Here is a 21,924-nt window from a genome sequence, read left to right on the forward strand (position 1 = left end):
GGCATAGAGAACTTCTGTTTGCCTACTAACATGAACATTAACCCAGGAAGAAAAGTATGTTTTGCTGCACCTTATGGGGTCTCTTTGCATCATACCACCCAGCTCATTCCTATAAATGAGATAGCACTATGTTTTTATGCACAATAGCTTGATGTAAATATAAGTTTTATTTTTGCTGTCTTTTTAATATTAACTTTATCTGATTTTATGGATCTCAAGTATCCCCATAGGTGCACAGATATTGTCAGTTTTCACATACTGTTTCCACATGAAATCACATGCATTTTGGTACCTGATAGATAATATAATAATACAGACTATTCCTTGACTGGACAGCATAATCCTTGACTTTGCAAATCTGTGAATTTGCTGGTGTCATCTGCTTCAAGATGGAAAAAACCTCAGTCTACCTCTCCAGCTTTTCCCATGTTAACCAAAAAAAGCTGCTCTCTGGAATATGATGTGGTTCAATCTCAGTCTTGCTGCAAATATTGTTACATCTCTATGAAACACAGTCAACACATAAATAAGAAACCAAAAAGAAAGGAACTTCAACCAGTAGACATTATGTATCCTTTACTCAGCAAGCACTTTTTCCATAGGCAATTTATGAAACATTTTCTTTCTCTCTTTTCCTCCATTCCCGTATTTTTTTCACATTACTCAGACTCACTTTTCCACACATGGTGCCTTTCTGTAGACTCTTTCCACACATTCCTCTTTTTTTTTTTGTAATCAATCTCTTCTCCAATATACCCACTGACACTCTCTCATGCCAAGTTATCTTTCCCAGCACATACACAGACTGGGAAAGAAAAGTCATCAGTGCTATTAGGAGGATAAACTAAGATAACTAAGGTTTCCTCTTTGAGATCAATTACTAATTCAAAAGCTACCTCTTTCCCTAACGAAGGGAAATGCTGACATTCATAGAACAACTTTGGAATTTGCTCAGCAATCACTTAATTTAAACTGCTGAATTACTAGGAAGTAGGGCAGGAAACAGTAAACCCTCAAAACAAAAAAAAGAAAAAAAATCTTAGAGTTCATGAAGTCACATGGTTGGTTGAAAAGTTGTACGAAAGCGTTTATACTCTGTAAGCATAGGCAAAATTTCTACCTGCTGATACCAGACTGCAACCATCTCCAAATTACACCAAAGACCAGTGAGTCATTATTTAGAAACTTATTATGGATCTAGTTTTTTTTCCCCCACTACTGCTTGGAATGGCCTTGTGAAAGCCCTGTTAGTTCATCTATAGAAGATTTTAAAATTAGTTATATCCAGAAGTAAGAGGATCTAGAACAAGTTTAGCTAATACACTTCCAGGCTGACGCACCAGCCCCTGGCCTAATGTGGGAACATAACAGAATTTTTCTTTCCACAGAAGGCTTTTTTGTGGAGGTAAAAACAGTGTTAAAAAACACTTTAGGATCATCGGGGAAGAAGTTCTATTCCTTTTGTCCCAAAGGATCTGGTATGCCACAATCATGTGAAATTTTCCTTTGGCCACCTTCAGTGTGTACTTGTGGACCCTTTCTATAAGTGAACACTGACTTATTTTCTGCATGTTAGAAGAGCTCAGATATTCCCCAAAAAGAAGAATAAAACTGGGCCTTCTTAGTTCAGTTTCCCAACAGAGTGTCAGGAGTGGCACTTCAATTATGACAGTAAAACATCCTGCAAAGTTGCTTCTTTATGATTGTCTTTAGAGTAGAAATTAATTTAAAAAGCGACGTTGTTATTAAACCATCCCTGGAAGTGGTCAAGGCCAGGCTGGATGAGAATTTCAGCACGTTGGTCTGTGGAAGATGTCTCTGTCCATGGCAGGGGGGTTGGAATTAGGTGATCTTTAAGGTCCTTTCCAACCCAAACCATTCTATGATACTGTGATTCTATAAAAAGTTATCAGTTGTTTGTGCTTTCTTTATATGTTTTTGTACCTCTTCTGTCCTACTTCATCTATTTTTGTTTTCTCTTTTACTCAGTTAAGGAACTGTTTGGGAGAGGGTGTGTCTTTTCATTCTGTGTCCCAATGACACTGTTGCCTTACACAATAGTTCCCAGCTTTCACAATAGATACAAGGATAGCAGGAAAAAAAAATCTCAGTAAGAAGGAGTTAATTGTGTACACTTTGTTAACACTGGTTAATGAAAAGTTCCTTAGTGGCTTGAAAACTAGATTTTTAATTTTTCTTTTTTTACAAGTTTGGCTTTAAGATTTCACAAAAGAATTCCAAATATAGGTTATTCAGAAAAGATATGTCACTCAAGTTTACCCCAATTCTTATATTTCATTGCAAACAATATCTGAAAGCTGCACCAACATTGACATCAGTATATAATATAAAAAGTTTGTATTGTGACTATGCCAGGAGACACTTGTCAAGGTCAGGAGAAGAGCAGGCAAAATCAAAGTGAAATGTTTAAGTACTTCAAAGTAACCAGAAAAAGTAGCCTGGCACTGTTGGAGTCAAAATGAAACACAGGAAAGGAAAAGCTGAAATAAACATTAAGAGTGACCAAGGTCTGTCTAGGAAACAGAGGGTGAGATTTTAAAGCTTGGAACCTACAATGTTCAGTCCTTAGCATATAATTGCACTCTTCAAAATCAATCACTAATAAATGTCAATTACAGTCACAGAATCACAGAGCCATAGAATTACAAGCTGAGTTGGAAGTGAGATGGAAGCGTGTCCTATTAGCCTATTCATTCTCAAAGCAGAACTCCCAAGTTGAAGCAGGTGTCTCAGAGCCCATATTATTTTAGATATAATTTCAGGTCCTTATTATTTTAGAAAATTTTAAAAGGAACTTGTCAAAAAATGTAAATCCAGAAGTTCTGTGGGGTTTAAGCTGAATGCCCATTTAAGCTAAGAAAATCACAGTTCTCTTCACAGCACTTCTAAGCAAAGAGTAAGAATCTCATTATTGGAAACTTAGTATTATGAGTTAAACTGCACATTTCTGAAAGTGCAGAGGCTTTCAGGGGTCACTAGAAGAGACAGAAACCCTTGGTTTAGAGGTCAGAAATTAACTATGAGCTGTATTTTGCTTGCAACTGCAAAGTTTAAATACGTAACTGAGAAAACATTTATTTTTCAAAAAACAAAACCCTTTAATTTTCAAATTGCTACAGCCAAAGTAAGATATTACTCTTCTCAGAATACATTGCAATTATATGTGTGTGTATGTGTAAAGATCTAAGCCAACCCATTCAATAATAGTTAAAATCTCCAATAGCACTGAAGGCTTATGTGGTGAAGCAGCTTTGCATGTTCTACCTCTCAACAAATACTGTGCCCTGTAGAAAACCAAATAGCAGAAAAAGGATAATTTTTTCCATTCTCTGGGTACTCTCTGTTACAATTAGAACTTTTTTTTTGTTTAGTAGAGTTGGAACAAACTCTACTAAACAAAAATGTACGCTTGTCTCATAACGGGATGCTGAACATGGAAAGGTCTCTTCAATTGCCTGGGCTTTATGGAATTCAAAGCCTTTATGTCTGAAATTTCTGCAGGCTTTAACTATGAATTAAACTAAACTCAGCCATCCTTCATTTACAATTTAATCAGCAACAATGGGTTTTGTAACCAAGTGAAAAAGTGATGCTTATTGAGTTGAGTGCAAAAGACATAAAACAAAATCTCCCATGGTAAAACCTCGCTCCCAGGTAGGTTAATCAGTTTACTCCTAATTGTTTCTTTTTGTTCTCTAAAATTCTCCAAGTTACCTACTGATTCCTATATATCTTTTCAGTATTTTACTGAATAAAGGATCTGAATAAAAATGTGCTTCCAACTGGATTCCAATACTGACATAAATTTTTTAACCAAACGTTTTCTTCTTAGACACAAACACTTGACATTACAGTAAGCTCCACATTTCTCTTGCACAAAGAAAGGTACTCTTTTATATGAGGGTCCTTGAAGCACAACTGTACTATAAAGATCATGATCACTTCTACCCTGCAAAATACTTTTTGAAATAACATACAAAAAAAAAAAACCCCTTGTAGCTGTAAACTCCATATAAACATTTTTTTTATAAGCAATCAGGAGACTTTGAGTTCACTACAGAAAGGGCATATATTTCTAATAACATTTAATAGACTGCTTACATAGCCATTATTGCACAATTTCCTCATGCTTTTCTGAATGAAGATTTATACTGTGAAGAGAAGAGAAAAATTATTTTGATCCCTTAATTGGAGAATGAATACATAAAGAAATTAGCTAGGACAGCTGAGGTAGCAGCCCCCAATGCAAAGTAAAGCTATTAGCAGTACATTTTAAGATAGGACATGAGTCTTTTTTCAGAAAGATTACACCATGGCAGTAACTATTTTATCCTAAGCTACAAGTTGAATTATGACTAATTTCTGAATTTATGCTCAGAGCTAAAAGAATTACATCAATCATTCCCAATGATCAGGAATATCGCAACGTTCTAACTTTAATAAATAATTGCATTTTAATGTATTGAATCAGGATGATTTCGCCAGAAGAAATATGTTTCTTAAGGAAAATTACCATAGATGCAAAATATTGAAAATATCTGAACAGGTTCTGCATTCGTACTATGAATTCAGGCTCCTGAAGTTTTCAGAATCTGAGGTTCTTGACTCTTTAGTGCTGTGTAGTGATGACATCATAAAATTATTTCAAGACTGCCTAATAACTTGCAAGATTAAAGATTGCTGATTTTTGAGTCTTTAGCTTCTGAAATCCTGAAGCTGGGTCACTCTTTCAGGGTTGGGGAGCACTTGTAGCTCTCATGATATTCCACTTAAGTTTACTTCAGAATCACAGAATCTTAGAATCATTAAGGTTAGAAAAGACATCCAAGATCATCAAGTCCAACCTTCAGCTGAATACCACCCAGCCCACTGTAACATGTAGCAAACTCTCATGTCAAGTCATTTTTTTAACTCTTCCAGGGATGGTGACAACACCACTTCCCAGGGCATCCTGTTCCAATGCTTACCCACTCTTTCCATAAAGAAATTTTTTCTAATACCCATCTGAACCTCGCCTTGAATAAATTGAGGACATTTTCCCTTCTCCTATCCCTACTTGCCTGGAAGAAGAGGCCAACCCCTACCTTGACAAAGCCTGTTTTCCAGCAGCTGTAGACAGTGACTATATCTAACTAAGCAATCACAAAATCCCAAATGTTTCAAGTAAGCAAGTTATAATGGAGGCAAGTGGGCTTTAGCCCCAGCCAGAGAAAATTTACAGTAAAAAAAAAGTAATATAAATAAACACTGTGAGAGGGAAAATCAACAAGAAAAAGGAAGTGAAGGGTCTGATATTGCAAGCTGACCACATGGACATATCAACAAAAGAAAGGAAATGCTGTAATTAACTATAACTTGTACTGTCTAGGGATAAGAAATAAATTTTCTCTCCTTTAAAATGGCTGACTTAATACCATCTTTCATCCAAGCTACCAATAAATATATCCCTGTTTCTCTGAGGCAGATGTTATAGGAACCCCATGATGGTCTCTATGGATGTGGTTGCCTCCTGGAGGAAATATGGAGCATATTCAGCAGTGCAGTGAGGTTAAGGTTTAGTCCAAAGGCTAGAGGATGGTCAGGACCACACACTGGCTCTGAAGGAGGCTATGGGAATTTAGGCTGACACAAACATTCAGCACTTTTGGCTTTGCTTTTTAAGAAGGCTGGAAGTGCTTTCACCAAGCGCACAGCTCTGCAAGTACCTCTTGGAGCCCTCAGAATTTGCAGGGATTTGTGCAGAAGTGACTGAAGCCACCATCACTTCAGGAAACAGTTATAGGCAAGTGATCAAAGCTTTACCAAATGTGAGTTAAAAAAAAACCTGAACCAAACCTCCCAACCCTCCCAGTTTTTAAAGTTTATATAATGGAAATGACAACTGACCCAGAGTACAATTATAATTAACGGGAGACGTTTCTGAAAACCGTCTGTGCTGCCTTGGGGAACAATGTAGGTCATAGCATCAATTAAAACCAGAACAAACTCTACACTGCCTCCATAACATTTAACCCCAAATCATTGTTGCTGTAAATTAAACAATGCATTGCTGCATTACATCACAGAACAGAAAAAATAATAACTTGTTTGAAAACTTATTTCAAGCTCCAGCATTCACTTTGCCCCATATAAAATAGGCAAGCAATATGGAATATTGATGTTACCAGCAATTTTCTGCTTCTGTAGAGCACAATTACTCTCTATATATTCAGTCATCTTTACCTAATCTGAATATTAATATTAGACCTTTGTAGGAAAGCATGCGAGATGTACTTAACTGACAATCAAAACCAGCAGTTTACCTTAAATGCTGACTGCAAAGGAGATAGATATAAGATTATTTAAAATCCTAAGCTTCAGTTTTGAAGCTATAGTGAACACTCCTCTATGTGGAAGAGTGGAATATAGAAAAAAATCACTTCAGTTAAAATGTGTTCGCAGGGTCACTACACATATATTACCTAATTACTAATATTAATTACTAATTTTCTAGTACTGTATCAAATATGACTGCCAATAGAAGCCACCCACACAAAAATTTAAGGACATCCACTTTTAAAGAATTGCCCGCAGGTGACGCCCTTTTTTAAGATCAATAAATTCCTGTTTCTTAACAACAACAACAATTTTCAGCAGAATTCAAGCCAGAAGAAAGATCTTTGCAATAAAGCCTCTCAAGTGTTACTGACCTTTATGTTTGCTCATTTGGAAATATTGAGCAATATCTTGGATGCAATTAAGCCCTCCGAAGTTGTATTATCTACTTGAATGGAAGGTGAAGCAAATTCTTCTCAACTTGTGAGAATGGAAGGGCAACTACACTGAGCAGTATCTAACAAGGTTCATGAGAAACCACAAGGGAAAATTAACTGACAGAATAAACAAAGGAAAAACAAATTTATAAAGTGCACCTTCATTTCTTCTACTACTCATGAGTAATACCAAACAATGAAAACACACTGCAGGCAAAATTAAGACTTCCTGATGCCCATGCAGTACTTTCAGCTCAAAAAATTCTTCACAGAGAAATAATTCTATAAGGATATATAGGCAAGAGCAAAGACTCATTTCTGAAATGCCAGCTGTGGAAAAAGCTAAATAGCTATGCTAGTTAATAAATATGTCTCTCAGTAGAGCATAAAGGAAGTAGGTTTGTACATCAGAGAAATTCCATTTTAATAGAACTAGGTTTCAAGACTCGAACTCTGCCTATGTCCGCATCTGCATTTTGAAATTCCAGTAAGGGGTACAGGAGCTCAGTTCCCTCTTCCCTGGTGAAATGTTAAGATTATGCAAAGAATGCCAACTTCTGATTAGCCTGTTATGTACAGCCATAACATCTCAGTGCCAGTGTTAATGACTACAGTTCCATTGTTGAAGGCTTTAAGGAAATCCAGAATGAAAAAGGAATGGCCAAGCTTTAGAAAGTTTCCAATCTGAGTAAAACAGGAGAGAACAGATGAACCCATTTTTCAACAGGTCTCATCACAATTTCTTCAGAGTTTTAAACCCGTAATTTTTGAGACACTGAATTTATTTTAGACATTAAGGCAACGGCAGACTTTGCTGATGAATTGAGCAAAAACAATTAAAATGTTTTTTGGAAGGCTTCACAATTGAACAATGAACCCTTCCATCCTTGCCTAACTACAGAGGGAGTCTCTTTTCCCCAGGGAATGATATAAAGTAAGGTGGGAATAAGTGAAAATAATTTATTTTAGGTGCAAGTCAAAGCAGGAAGCTTGAAAAGCCATGCTATAATGGGGGTAGGGGTGGGAGGGGGGGACAAAACAAAGCTCATTTTAAACATACTTCCTCTAGGGGCTGACAAGTGCACCTATGGATTTGTAGGCTAGGACTCTCTGTTTCTTTTTACCTCCAAGTTTACTAGAGTGTTGTCAGATGAGAACATATCATTCACTGCTCTGAGAATATGTGTAATGGTAGTACAATAATGAATTAGTTCTATGTCAAATAGAAAGAAAAGGTCTAATGACCCTACAGCCACAATAATGCTTCTCAAAGCCCTTTGTAAGAAAGGAAAATTAACAGGTAGGAAAGCAAAGGGAAAGAGAATGAAGCAAGCTGCCTAAGATGACTCAAGAGGAATTGAAAAAACATATTGTATGTCTAGAACTTAATTTTAAAGATCACCCAATCTTCAACCAGTTATACAAAATATGACTGAGATGTAGATGGCAGACAGCACTGCAAAACATCAAGCCCTCTCAACCAAACCATGCTGTTTTAGTCAAAATTTTGCAACTCTGGGGTAAAAATCAGTGAAGGAAAATTAATTCAGAAGTTCACGATCCAGAAGAATTCAAGCTTTATCCTCCACACATATAGGCCAGGAGGTGGGTGTACTGAGATTTTTAAATGAATTAAAATGGAAGGAAGTGGGAAGAAAGTAAAAAAGAAATAAATGCTTTCATTAGGCCAAGTAATACAGCTCTACATTTCTCCATTTGAACTACTGACTGGGGAAGAAGGTGATAAAATGTGTTAGTTCTATGAGTTTCATCTCCATCCACAATACCATCTAACCTCTCTTCCTGTGCCAAACAAGTTTTTTCTGACTCAGCACCTCAAAGGCACTTCAAAGATGTGGAGTTCCAGGCACAAAAGACCACTGGATCATTGGGATCTAGTGTACTGCCATATGTAACACTGACAAGAATAGCTTGTCTTAAACACAAGCATGCACACCTATTTCAGGAAGGCAGCTGATCCTGGAAACATAACAGGACTGAGATTACTGCCTTCCCTAATGGTTTGTCCAATGTTCTCACTTTTAAAAACACCTGTCCAGCCTTGGTTTACTCTGGCTGGGCATGCATTCTGCTCTTCTCTGCTACTGTGAAGAATCCTCTTATTCCCAATCATCCCACAGGAATATGCTGTCTTTAGGTCATGTCTCTCTCTGGAAGAATTTTTCTCCACTCTAGTCTCTCTTCTCTCTTTTGATATTTATTATCTTTACAAATTACAGATACCAAAACCTGGTACAGTATTTCCTTCCACAATCTCACTGCTGCACATACCAATAAAACCACCTCCTCATTCTTATTTTTTAGTGACATTTTTTACATTCAAGTTAAAAATACAAGTGCCACTGAGCTGTCTGTTCTTTCCTCTGGAACACTCCTAGCATCACTTATGTCAGCTGTAGGGGTCCCCATGTGTAAGGATGCCATTGCTCCCTTCTGGCTGTGTAATGCTGCTCTTCCAGAGACAATTTTGTTTGAATGACCTCTGTTAGCAGGCTAGACTGTAACTGGATTGCACTATCTAATTGCTGTGTCCTCCTTTTTTTCCTAGTGTTTCAGTCTTCACATTATTTTCAAATTCTAACATCCAAGAATTCATGCAGCTCTCTAAAGGATTTGTGAAAATACTGAAATACGTTGTCCACACCCAAACCTAAACTGTGGAAGGCTGTGGAGAGAGACTTTAAAAGAGGATGCAATTACAGGACAAGGGGGAATAGCTTCAAACTGAAAGAGAGCAGGTTTAGATTGGGTATTAGGAGGAAATTCTTCACTGTGGGGGTGGTGAGGCACTGGCACAGGTTGCCCAGAGAAGCTATGGATGCCCCATCCCTGGAACTGTTCAAGGTCAGGTCGGATGGAGCTCTGAGCAACCTGGTGTACTGCAAGGTGTCCCTGCCCAGGGCCAGGGGTGTTGGAACTAGATCCTTTCTAAGATTCCTTCCAACCCAGGCTATTCTATGATTCTATTTTATAATTCTATGATCCCTCAAATTTTTTGCGTAAGGGTCATTTCTCACTGATTAGTGGTTTGATATGCCAATCTTTAACAAATACTATTTTGACAAAGTATGCTGCTATTTATTTTATACCATATGAAATACAAAAACGAAATGCCTTACAAAAGCCTAAATAAGACTGCGGACCATTTGACAAGTAAATTCACATTCTGAAATGAAGTTTATCTAGCATAACTGCTTTTCTTTAAAACTATGTTGACTCTTATTAATTTCTTCCTACCACTAATTTTTTCTTAGGCTTGCTTTTTCAGCCAAATTGTCCCTAATGATCCCAATATTTTTTCCAGGGCTGAAATAGAACTAGCCTGCTCTGCAGCAATATTTGGGAAAAAAAAAAATTTGGAAATAATAGCATGACACTCACATCCCAGAATTTTAAAAATTCTCCAACAGATCTTTCCAGCCTCCTTTTTTAAGGCTCATAGGTGAAAGTTATCAAGTAATGAGCCTTCTGCTTTACTTATTTTATTACTAGCAGATGTTGTTTAACATGCTTTGAAAGATTCAGTGCTGTTTATACAGTAGGGACACTGGATCTCCTACCACCATATGGGCTTGCTAGGGAGCAAACAGCACTTCCCTCCTACTGTGTGCCACTCAGTACTGAAGAGGTATCAGAGCTTTTGTTCATCTTTGCATGAATAAATGACACAATTAATTAAACAGTGATTGACTGGCATCATTTCTTGGTTTTGGTGTTACAAAAAAGCAGCACAAATTAGTTAATTCACATAAAAAATAAACCAAGAAATAAGCTTGGTCAAACTTTTCTTGAAATCTTAGGAAGTAGAAACTGAGTGTCCAGATATATACTGTGAGAGTTCTTGTCCATTATACTTGCCACTGAATTCATCCTAGGTCACCACCTTAATAATTGCATATTTTTGGCCCTTACATTAAGGAAAATTACCTAGACATCCTAAGCCATTATAAATTGATGTCCAGCTGGCAGAGAGCTGTGCAAGATCACTCAGAATGCTCATCTGTCCTATTTATGCCAGAGTCTTGTTAACCCTGGATAACAAAGGATACCAATTTGGACATCAACAATATATCACTTTAGACTACTTTTACCAGAAATATCCCATTAGTGTGCATTATCTTCATATCTTAATCAGCCTTCTTTTCCTCCTGAGACTGCAAAGGACCCAGCTGGCTAACAGCCAGAATATCAAGTGTCTCACACACCTATTATCATAACAGCAGAAGGTCATACACTGAAAACTGAGCACACAAATGCAACATAAACTAAACTGAGTATTTTGAAAACAGAAATTTATGGAGGTTACTATTCTGGTGCAACAGCGTCACTTGTACTTTTGTTTCATTTGGGGAAGGTGTGGGGTTTGCACTTTTGGTTTCAATGACAACTCCTCTACTGGGAAAATTCTTTGATTAAAAAAACAAACAAAAAAAACCCCAAAACAAACCACCAAAATCCCCACTCCAAATCAAACTTCAACAATGCTTTTTCTATCAGGCTCTCCAGGTCCGCAAATATGCTTAGTCTTCCTGTCCTATATCTTGGTTTGGTCCTGCCTGCTACCTCCCAGAGACTGACTGTGCCTCTCCGGACTAACAGGCAATAGAAAGACATTACGAAAAGATAAAGGTGAAATTTTCCTGACCACTTAAGATAACAAATCGAGACATTTTGGTCTCTAAATTATTTGACCATAACGATATCTACACAATGGAGAGACAAAGTAATTTCCAGGGCATGATTCCCCTCCATCTAAAGGAGCCATCCAAACCAGGTTAGAAGAAATGTGATCAGGACAGGTTTCTCCATTGACTACCATGGCAATATCATTGACTTCCTCAAACGTCAAAAGTCAACTCAAGCCACATTGTTTTCCTAATAGCTCACCTGTTTTCGGTTTGATCAGTATGTAGCCGAGGCTCCTTGCATGCCACGCCATCTTGGGAATTATTCAAACATTTGCAAAAATATGTATTTTTAAAAACTTGATATGGGCCCTTTTGGGTGCAGGGAAGCATTGGTGGAGAAAAATTGGCAAAACTATGAAGCAGCAATTCAGAAACTATTTGCTGTCCTCACTTACTTCTCACAGCCAACTTCACTACTCTCACCTGTGTATTAGTCCATTCCATTTCAGGAAAAGGTCCCAGCTGAAGGCCTCTACCTGTGGGATTTTCTTCCTCCTGGCCTTTCTGGAATTACATAGAGACATCTGCTCAGGACATGTTCCAAACTCAGATTTTTCATTGTCATTGCATTTGGTGTTTAGTTTTGTGGGTTTGCTTCCCAGGTTGGTTTCTTTTGGGGTTTTTTTATTTTTTCTCTTGAAGCTGTAAATTGGTGTTAATACATACTGAATTGCCCAGAGGCTTTATAACAAAAAATTAATTGGAATTATATTATATAGTATTAAAAATGTGAGTTCATATTATTGATTATTATTATTTTTGGATTAGCTATTTATCACTACAGGAAGAATAAGCAAGTTATGTATATTTTACAAGAATTAATAATGTACTACTGTATTTAGGTTGATTTTTAGTATGCAACATCTATCAATCTCTAGTAACTATTAGCAAATGAAGCAAGGCTACAGGGAATAAATAAACATTCTCTTGACAGTCCACCTCTTTCTAGCTAAAATTAGAAATAACCCTGTTGCTTCTAAATTTTAAAACCCACTCTAATTATCACTATGAATTTATGAAGTTTAACAGTAGGAGGTTATATATTTGCTTTTAATGAATGTCAGGTTTCCATTTTTTTTGTGAAACAAAAAACCTGTAATGAATTCGGTATCCCACATAGGCATGAGTCAATGCCATTGTAGAAAACACATGAGTTCTTAACAAACAACAACAGTATGGAAGAGCCCTGACAGTAAGGAGAAACATAAGGCAAAGATCTCAGTTTTTGTAGCAAAACTACCATATCTGTAGCCATGCATCCAACAGCATTTTTACACAATGTTTAGTAAACAAGGGACTGAAAAGCATTTTTACAAAGGCCATATTCATTCCAATGCTTATGTAATGCTGATCCTCACTTTTACTAGGTTACTTGAGAGACTTTTTGTTTCTATTTTAATAAATAATACAGCTTTTAAAAAGAATAAAAATCCTACCTCAGTTTAGGTGTGAAAGGAAATATAAATGAACTAATTCTAACACCCTCTGCCATGGGCAGGGACACCTTCCACTAGACCAGGTTCCTCAAAGGCCCAAACCTGGACTGGAACACTTTCAGGAATAGGGCATCCACAGCTTCCCTGGGCAACCTGTGCCAGTGCCTCACCACTCTCACAGTGAAGAATTTCTAATATCTAAACTTGCATTCTGACAGTTTGAAGCCATTTCCCCTTGTTCTGTCACTACAAGCATTTGTAAAATGTCCCTCACCAGCCTTCTCGTAGACCCCCTTTGCATATATAACCCACCACTTTTTTTTTGTAATAAAGGTAACACTTTTTCACTCTAACCTGCAAGATTAAGTCTTTTTTAACATCAAGCATAAAACACACCAAGTATAAAGCCACTAGGCCAAATCATTCAGGGAAGTCTCAAAGCTCTGTTGCTCTAAAGAATGGCTAATAATATAGTCAAAAACGTAGTCAGAGTGTCACACTTTTCAGTATATGGTCTAAAGAAAAGGACTTCTGGCTCTGCTTAAGATTAATGCTGTCATACAAACCATATTTTTAAAAACTGAGGCTTAAATTGATGCAGTCAGTCCTCAGGCATTTAGCTGTGTCAGCTAGGAGCAGAGTCCTTTGAGACATGGGAAAGTACTGAGAATGGTTTCAGGCTTAAATTCCCTGAGTCACTTTGGAGGGTGCATTCCCACCTCAGTGAAGTGGGACGAACATACGTCTGAATTTCCAGTTGAGCTCACACAGAGAGAATTTTTACATTGAAAAAATCTAGAGTAATTTCTTTTACAGTGTAATGGGCAGCTGGGGATTCCCTAACATAAGCACCAAGTCCACCAGGAACAACCACAAGCCATTTTATGGAGTCCACTGGAGCTGATGCACCTTGACCACAGCAAGCTTCTGTGTACATGTATTTGGTTCTGGAGACTTTTGAGAAGAAATGTGTAGTACCCTAAACACAGATAAAAGAAAGCCAATGCTTATTTACCAAGCAGTAAGCATGTCCCTGGACAGAGGAAACATCAAACTCAAAAATACAGAGTAAGGAACACCTCAGTTGAGATCATCAGCTAAGCAGTAGCCAAGAGTGAGGCTCTGCTGCAAAATGGCCTTCATCCAAGATACGAGGAGTTGCTGTGTATGAGGACAAGGGTTGTAACTATTGTGCTGTAATCATTGATGATGAGACACCAGCAGAAGTGTATAATTCTGGGGTGGTTTTTTTTTTTAAGATAAGCACTGAAAAAGCCAAAGAAAATCTACAGAAGAGGAATGTCACACCCTAGGGAAGATTGAAAACAGGATATTACATAGTGATAGTGATCAGTTCTTTTCAACTGAGAGAAAAACCAGGGAAATCACTCCAAATTTGCTTCTGTGAAAAAACCTTTAACTGCTAGGGTGCTGAAAAACTGAAGGTCTCCAGTCCTTTCCATATCCTACAGGCTTTTGCTCCATGGGAGGTTTATTCCCTAGTAATTCCAGCAATTTTAATTTGGAACAGGATGATTACCAACCAGCTAAAAGCAAAAAGCATATTCCTCTGTGCTAAGTTAAAATAAATACATACTTGCTTCCAAGGTAAGACTTTACAATGCCACTAGTGGATGTAGTTGGTGTAGAAATGTAAGCCTCTTCATAAAAAATATCTTTAGAAAAAACTCTACTCAAATGCCAGTAAGGTAGCATTTAAAACAGAATTCTTCATAACCATCAAATTGTGAGTTACAAAGGTGGCAACAATAAAAGTGAGACTGAGTTTCCCAAATAGAGCTGTCTTATGTCATCAGATGCATTAAGGTATTGTTTTCAGCTGCGTCTTCAAAAGAGAATGGGTTTTCTTCTGTCATTTCTGACAGCCATATGCACACTTCAGATTTCACAGGACATCTAAAATAGCACTATATGCCTATCTTAGACAAATGAATATCACCCCAAAAAGTCTTTTATTTAAAGGAAAACTTTTCTTAATTTTCAATTCTAGCTATTCACACAAGCTATTATTAAATGCAAATATATAGTTTAAAATTTTGGGGGGGTTATTGCATAGAAAATCTAAACCTCTTGCTCTTTAACCAAAAATAAAAAAAAAAAATTCAAGTTTCCTAAATGTTATGAACTACTATAAATCCAATAAAAGTTTTATATAAGACCTAGAGCTGAACAAGTTTCAGTGTTGAAGTACACCAATTTTAGAAGGACTTAAATACTCTTATAGTCTGGAAAGCCTTGTTTATCTGTAGATTGGGAAGGATCAGTTTATTGCCGTGGAAAAAAATTTTGCCTATTAAATACCAGGAAGTCCCACAGTCCGACAAATATTACCTTCATACAAGAACATCATGCAACGTTTTAAATAAAGTCACCCACACCAATAAAAATGAGGAAAATCAAGTTTTCCATTTAAAAAAATTCTTGAAAAAGAGATCTCATGAAAGTCTAAATAGTTCCTGCTAATCATATGTTGAGTGCATTGAAGTACTGCAATGCAAAGTAAAGTAATAAAATACGAACATAGGGAGAAGAGATGTGCAAAGAAAACGGTGATAGTATTTCTAAATAAAGCCATGAAAAATTGTTGCATTCACAGGAACTTCAGTGTACTGAACAGTATCAGTGATCACGGTGCTAAGGTCAAATCTGTTCCTCACACCAGTGATCTAACTACTATAGATGAATTCCACAGAATTGAGCACGAGGGGATGAACTTCCATGGTGAATAATTGCTTTTAAACTAAAAATTTAATTTATGTCAGACAATGACAGAAAAGCAAGTTTCAATGAAAAGCTCAAAAATATATAGGAGGCTACAATTTTCTTTTAAAATTTGAGTCATTCTTTTTATCAATTTACAACAGAATAATGAACAGCTGATAGCATATTGGAGACAAGTCCAAAAATACTTTTAAAACAGGCTTGTGAATGAAATGAAAATTCAGGAGCAGCAGATGGGTTTAACTGCTGTTAAATGTGGAGTGGTTTCCAAGAACATGTTGTATGCAATAATAAATAGCCAGAGACATAAAGTTTCCCCAGCAGTTTAAACCCTGAGCATACAAGCTAAGTGAGGGCTTTCAAGCTTTGGCTCACTGCAACATCTTTACATTTTACCCTTGTCTACAGCAGCAAAGATGCTTGTTATTAACAACGTGTGCCAGCAATGAGTGCAATTACAGCAACACTGAGCACAGTTTCACAGGCAGGCAGGTTTAACATAGGCTTTCTGAAACAAGAATAGTTCTTGGCTCTGCTTGCAGGTTAATCACATTCAGCACCAGGGTATCCATTCTCACAGTGGATAATTATGCCAGTGTACCCAGTGCCTCAGTTTGTGCATACATTTTACATAATAAACATGTTAGAAATTGCCTCCCCTTCTAATTCTTGATCTGGATGTGGGCACTGGGATGACGTATTGCATCTAGGGCTTCTGCAGTCATGGTTTCACTGCCTCCATGTCTCATGCCCTCTTGGATTTAAGCAAAAGTGAAGTCGCAAAGCTCCAGGAAACAGGCAGCAACTTTTTGTTTGTACCTCAACCAGTTGTGGTTTCATTTCCTAATCCATCAAAAAGTGGTTTTATTAAGTGACAGCTATGATTAGGTTAAAGCTTCTACACACGCTACCATGTATTCTTAGACTTGACTGACACAAACACTCGTGACACAGAATGAAACTGGAACTTTTAAACTCACAGTGATGCACAGAGGCACAGGCAGGGAAGGGTTCAAAAGAATGAGTGCAACTGGAAGAGGATAGAAATCCACATCAGGATCAAACCCAGAAAAAAAAAACCACTGCTGCTGCCTCCTTTAATCCAATTGCTTCTGTAATAACAAAAGATTTATGAGGAAGTGTGGAAAAGAGCATCACTGGATTCAAGGAAGCCTCTGGAGTTCAGAGCAGACCTACACTATAATACAGGTGTGTTCCTGCTTAGATGCACCAAGGATGATTCTGATTAGCTACTCTGTAATACCAGTATCTGCTTGATACTGTCTTGGATGAACTGGAGGGAAATGATTATTAGGGAAACAAATGATAGAAAAGAAAGATGAGGAACTAAATGAAAGAACTGTTTTAGAAAAGAGGAGAGATGTCAGGCCTTCATGTGAGTTACCAAGTATAAGCTTATACTGTTGCTAAACTACTACTTTTCACTGCTGCTCTAGAAAATCATGATTTCTATACTTTCATTGCAGAAACCATCTCTTTTTCCAACTAATTCTTTCCACAGAAAAACATAAGATTTGGCTATGGCAAAACCACTTCTCTCTAATCCTAGTACTATACTTCATTCATGAAATGGATAGAATTAAATCAGTCCACTGATGCTCACGTGGCATTCAGGGTCTACTTGTTTCCCAGGGATCTTCTAAGAGCTTTTTTTTATCCCTTGTCTGATACCTACTGAGAGAATTAGAAATGAAATTGCTCTATTGTCTGGGAAATTCAGCCATTAAAGTAACAGTCCCCAAAGCACGCCTTTCTTTCCAATCCAAATATTAATGGTCACAAAACATCACGTGTAAGCTAATATCCTTTTGGTCACTCTAACAAGTATCCTTACTAGAGGTTGTTTGGAGATTTCCAGAGCCATGGCTTCTGTCCAGCACATCTCAACTGAAACATCCTCACTGTTGCTGTCAAATGGATGCAAACACAGTTGTTTTGTGTGCTCCCTTCAAGCTTCACCCTGTTCTGGTTGCTTGGACATGCTGCAATGCTGCAGCACTACTACTTCTGGAAATGGCTGAACTGCCCAAAAAAAGGAGGCTGAGGAACATACTCAAAAGCCTGGACCCTCATCATCCTCACTGTTAGATGTTACACATTACATGAAGTCCTTGCTGTGTAATTCCAGCTAGCTCCTTCCAGGAAAAAACTGCTCTAGGGGCTAGACTCACGTAGTGCAGACATGAGTAAGCACCTTCTTTTCCACAGTATAGACACAGCTGCTTTCTCGTACCAGAGATGCACAATACTATTGCTTGAAGTACAAGTACCCAGGAATTCAAATTATATCAATGATGTACTGCAGTAAATCCCCCAGGTTTAGCCAGGGCCCCTTGGAGAATAGAATGCTGACACAGCAGCAAAGAAGTTTCCTGTCTCCAGGGACATTCGCCTTGTACCTTATCCCTATAGCCATGTAACCCTACTATTGGTCACTTATGGTCACACTACCACTATTGCCATTGGTCAGGATTGGATCCAGGCCAAGGGTATAAAAGTAGCATACTGTACCCCTACTAACTTGGAAGACGAAGAGCTGAGACCCTTCACGGAACCCCTACAATAAAGCCATACACGTGGAACAGCCGGCCTCTTCTCCTTCTCCTCTCTCTACCGTCTGCTAGAGCCTTAGGCCAAGGGAAAAGCTACCTAGCAAGAAAAGTTGAAATCAAGAGCTGCCTAATCACTAAGAGCTGAATATTCCCTGCTTGCTAGGGGCTGACCCGCGGCCTTGGTCTGAGAGCGAGCTGGCCTCTGGCACTCAGTCCCCCTGGGAGCCGAGCTCTGGAGCTGTAATAGCTTGCACAGGATAAGACCAAGTACGGCTCATTTAATGTACTTTCCCCATTTGAAAGTGCCAAGTGATTTTAGGGGTGGTTGCTGGCAATGCAAACACATGGGTTCACAGGTTTCTCTTAATCAGAGCTATCAGCAACAGCCACTTCACTGGAGGCACGCTGGAATTTGAAAGCGGTGACGACAGAACACCACTGCTGATTGATTTTGTAGTAATCATTCTGAAGGGGTTTTGTACATTATTTTGACCAGCCATTTAGACAGGGAATTATGGGGATAAGAGACTATATGATTAGAACTAATCTTCATTGAAAAGTACTTAAAACACACGCTCAGTAAACTATGGTCTGTTCTCAGCTATTACTCAGCCATTTGTACTATTACCACAGAAATGGACCACATACATGACCTCCTCTTTCACAGAAGCATTTTCTGATAATTATCAAGCACAAATATATGGGATTGTAGGGCTTTTTTTGTGCCCTAAAATGGCAAACAAATAAAGGCCTTTGTTGTAATCTTATTGCAAGGGTTCCATACTGTTGTCTCCTTATCACAAAAGTTTCCTACCTTCTTGGTGTTTCTCGTGGACAGCTCCTCAGAGCACTGACTCTTTCTTCTTCACAAAGCAGCCACTGACTCCAGCTCCCTTCTCAACCACCCACCCCACTCCTTTATAGCACTCTTCTTCTCATTGCTTACAGCTGTGGCCTGGTAAAGTCAGGCCTGTTCCTAATCTTTGATAATTGCCCCAGCTGCAACTCCTTAGGGGTAAGATTACTTTCTACACTATCTTAATTTTCTTATATCCTATCCTCCTACTGGCCTGGATTTTTTCTAGAGAGCCATATTTTTTTTTTCCTAACAACCATCATGAGCCTCTTTTGCATACTATAACTTGGTATGGTCTGCAAGACTTCAATCACTGATACTGAACCAAGTTCAATGTGTTTTGCACCTTCTCTCATGGGTTGTTCACTCTAAAATGACCTTCATTTTATTATATTTTTTCTGTGACATTTCGGAAATTATTGTAACATCTAACTCTTATCTGTTGCAGATACCACTTCCAAAATTGGTAATGAGTATTAAATATGTGCCACTGCCAAATGTAGTCATTTTCTGGTGTCTTACCTTGTGTCTGCTCTGGCAGCCTCTGTACATGTCTCCTTCGAGACCAGACTGGTTATTAAATTCCAGTTATTAGGAAACAAATTTAGGCTCAGGACACGTTTTTTTTTCTAAAGCTTTGTCAGTTGCATGAATGATTTTGTCTACAAACATGCAGCTCTCTTACAAATTTATATGCAGTTTGTGAGTCATAAATTTCAGAAACAACAAAAAGGTTTTATTTGTGAAAAAGTGAGGAATTCCAAAAGCATCAGTTTGTGGTCAGTACTAGCTTAAATTGATTTCCCAGGAATAGGGGCATGAGATATTTGCACCCACAATCTAAAGTCTTCTGTATTACAGCCAACTGTTGAGTCCTTATCACCTGTACTTCCAAAGCTTTTTGCAGACTTCATAGAGCAGAATAAGAGGATTAAAAGAAATTTAGCATTTCAATTATAGAGATAATAAGTGAAATAAGTGACTAATTCTCTCAGCTTTCCAAACTCTGCAGTAAGACTAAAACTTTAATGTTCCTCTGTTGCTCTCCCCTCAAAGAAACCATGTGCATTGAGACACAGGTGTCAGCATGGATCCACCAGTACCCCCCAAAAAGCAAATATATCATAGAACAGAACTAGTTCAGCTTTGACCCAGCAGCCCACTTTGTTCCAGAGAGCATCTGGTAACAGCTTTCTAACCTTTCTTGGTCCTACTGCCTGTGAAGATACCACAGATGTGCTTCCTGGTGAAAGATTTTGCTTGTCCTGCACAACTCAAATGATAATAATAAAAGAAAATATGCCAGGGTGGAAAAAGCATTAATGTAATGCTTTTCTAAAGTATCTATTGATATATCAAGCTCATAAAATTTATCTGGCACAAATTTTGACTGAAATATGTTTCCCTTCTTTTCGTTCTTACAAAGCTACCAACTGTGCTTCCTCTGATAGTCCTTAGGAAAAGGATAATTTACTGAAATATGTGAATGGGAGACTGATTGGCCTTCACATGTCTCCTGATGCCTCTGGAGACTGTAACCATACTCATCAGCTGAGATGATGGTGTTTATGCCATTTTAGTGCGAGAGAAACCTGTCTGGCCCTCAGCTGTCAGTAGAGAACGTCACGTGTTTCCTACAGGTATGGTGACATATCGACCACAGACATACTGGTGGATGTATGGGATGACACTTAAAATGCTGATAAATGTCTATGTCTTGGCAGGTTTGTTATCCCTGGAGGATATTTTTCCAACCTCCATGCTGCTTCTTCCATTTTTAGGGGTCATATTGATGAGGAAAAAGATGTCTCATATTTTCCACTAGTAAAAGAAATAAATTTTCCTTAGTACCATTACAAGTGTCTTCCCATGTGCTGATCATCCAGCTAGTTCAACACTTGTTTAGTGTGGGGATTGTTAACTAAACTGCTCTTCAGAGACCCCTCTCCCTGTTCAGCTTTTCCACACTGATGTGTCCAGGCCTCTATAACTGCAATAAGTGCAGCACTGAATCCTGTCACTACCACTAGTAAATTTACTATCCAGTATTCAAGGCTACCAGTGAAAACAACTATTTTTGGCAATATAATAGTGTGTGTGCCATGTCCAACTTCATAACTGACCCATTTACTTCCAGTTCAGTAGTGTATTTATCTCTAAATGAACTGCTGCTCATTGTTCCTGTGAGAATAAATCTGAGCAACACGCATTGTGGTTCTTGCCAACTTTTGCAAAGTGATATAATCCATCCTCCCTCTCACATCTTTCCTTTAGTGACACCCAGTGGGTTGGCTTCTGTTAACCATGCTTCTTAAACTCCACATGCTTTTTGCTGCAGTCTGAGTTGCGATACTGTACACAGCTCTTTTCCCCTACAGTGTGAAGGATCTCAATTAGGACATAATTGTCCACCCACTACTCTGAGTCTGAATCTGGTTCTTCCTTTTGTTTATCAACTTCTTACAGCTTTCCTTTCAGAGTTCTTACTGATGTTCCTGAGCTTTGTTTACTCTCCCAGTCACAAGAGCGGTGTTGGGATGTGACTTGGGCACGCTCAATCCCTCCTCCACTATTTTGTGCCACAGGAAAGCTGAGCAGGCTTGATGTGCTCCTGGAAGAGCTCCAGCTGAATGACTGGCAGAAAACAAAGGCGGGGTGTCCGTGGCACAGAAGACGGAGTCAGCGCGTGTTTGTGGCGCACGCTGAGGGTCGGCCCCGCGGGCAGCACAGCAGAGCACACCCACGTCTCTGTGGGCACAGAGCCAACAGGATCTCCCACCAGAGACTCAGCCCCCAGAAACATCACTCACAGCTTCCACAGCCTTTTGTTTCTCT

General features: G+C 38.3%; 1 protein-coding gene across 23 annotated transcripts in view; it reads right to left on the reverse strand.

The window, feature by feature from the left end:
- DLG2 (discs large MAGUK scaffold protein 2) overlaps positions 1–21,924 on the reverse strand; it is a 990,031-nt gene that overhangs the window by 579,584 nt on the left and 388,523 nt on the right. For 13 of the 23 annotated variants that reach the window (XM_064719525.1, XM_064719576.1, XM_064719567.1 and 10 more), the window contains one exon: positions 11,906–11,986. The exons of 9 other annotated variants lie outside the window; for them this stretch is intronic. In XM_064719525.1, the coding sequence (XP_064575595.1) occupies positions 11,906–11,986 (81 nt within the window). Of the gene's footprint in view, positions 1–11,905; positions 11,987–19,047; positions 19,105–21,924 lie in introns of those variants that run through there. One more of the 23 variants, XM_064719681.1, reaches the window with a different exon arrangement.

This window comes from Zonotrichia leucophrys, chromosome 1, assembly GCF_028769735.1.
Source record: "Zonotrichia leucophrys gambelii isolate GWCS_2022_RI chromosome 1, RI_Zleu_2.0, whole genome shotgun sequence".
Lineage (NCBI taxonomy): Eukaryota > Metazoa > Chordata > Aves > Passeriformes > Passerellidae > Zonotrichia > Zonotrichia leucophrys.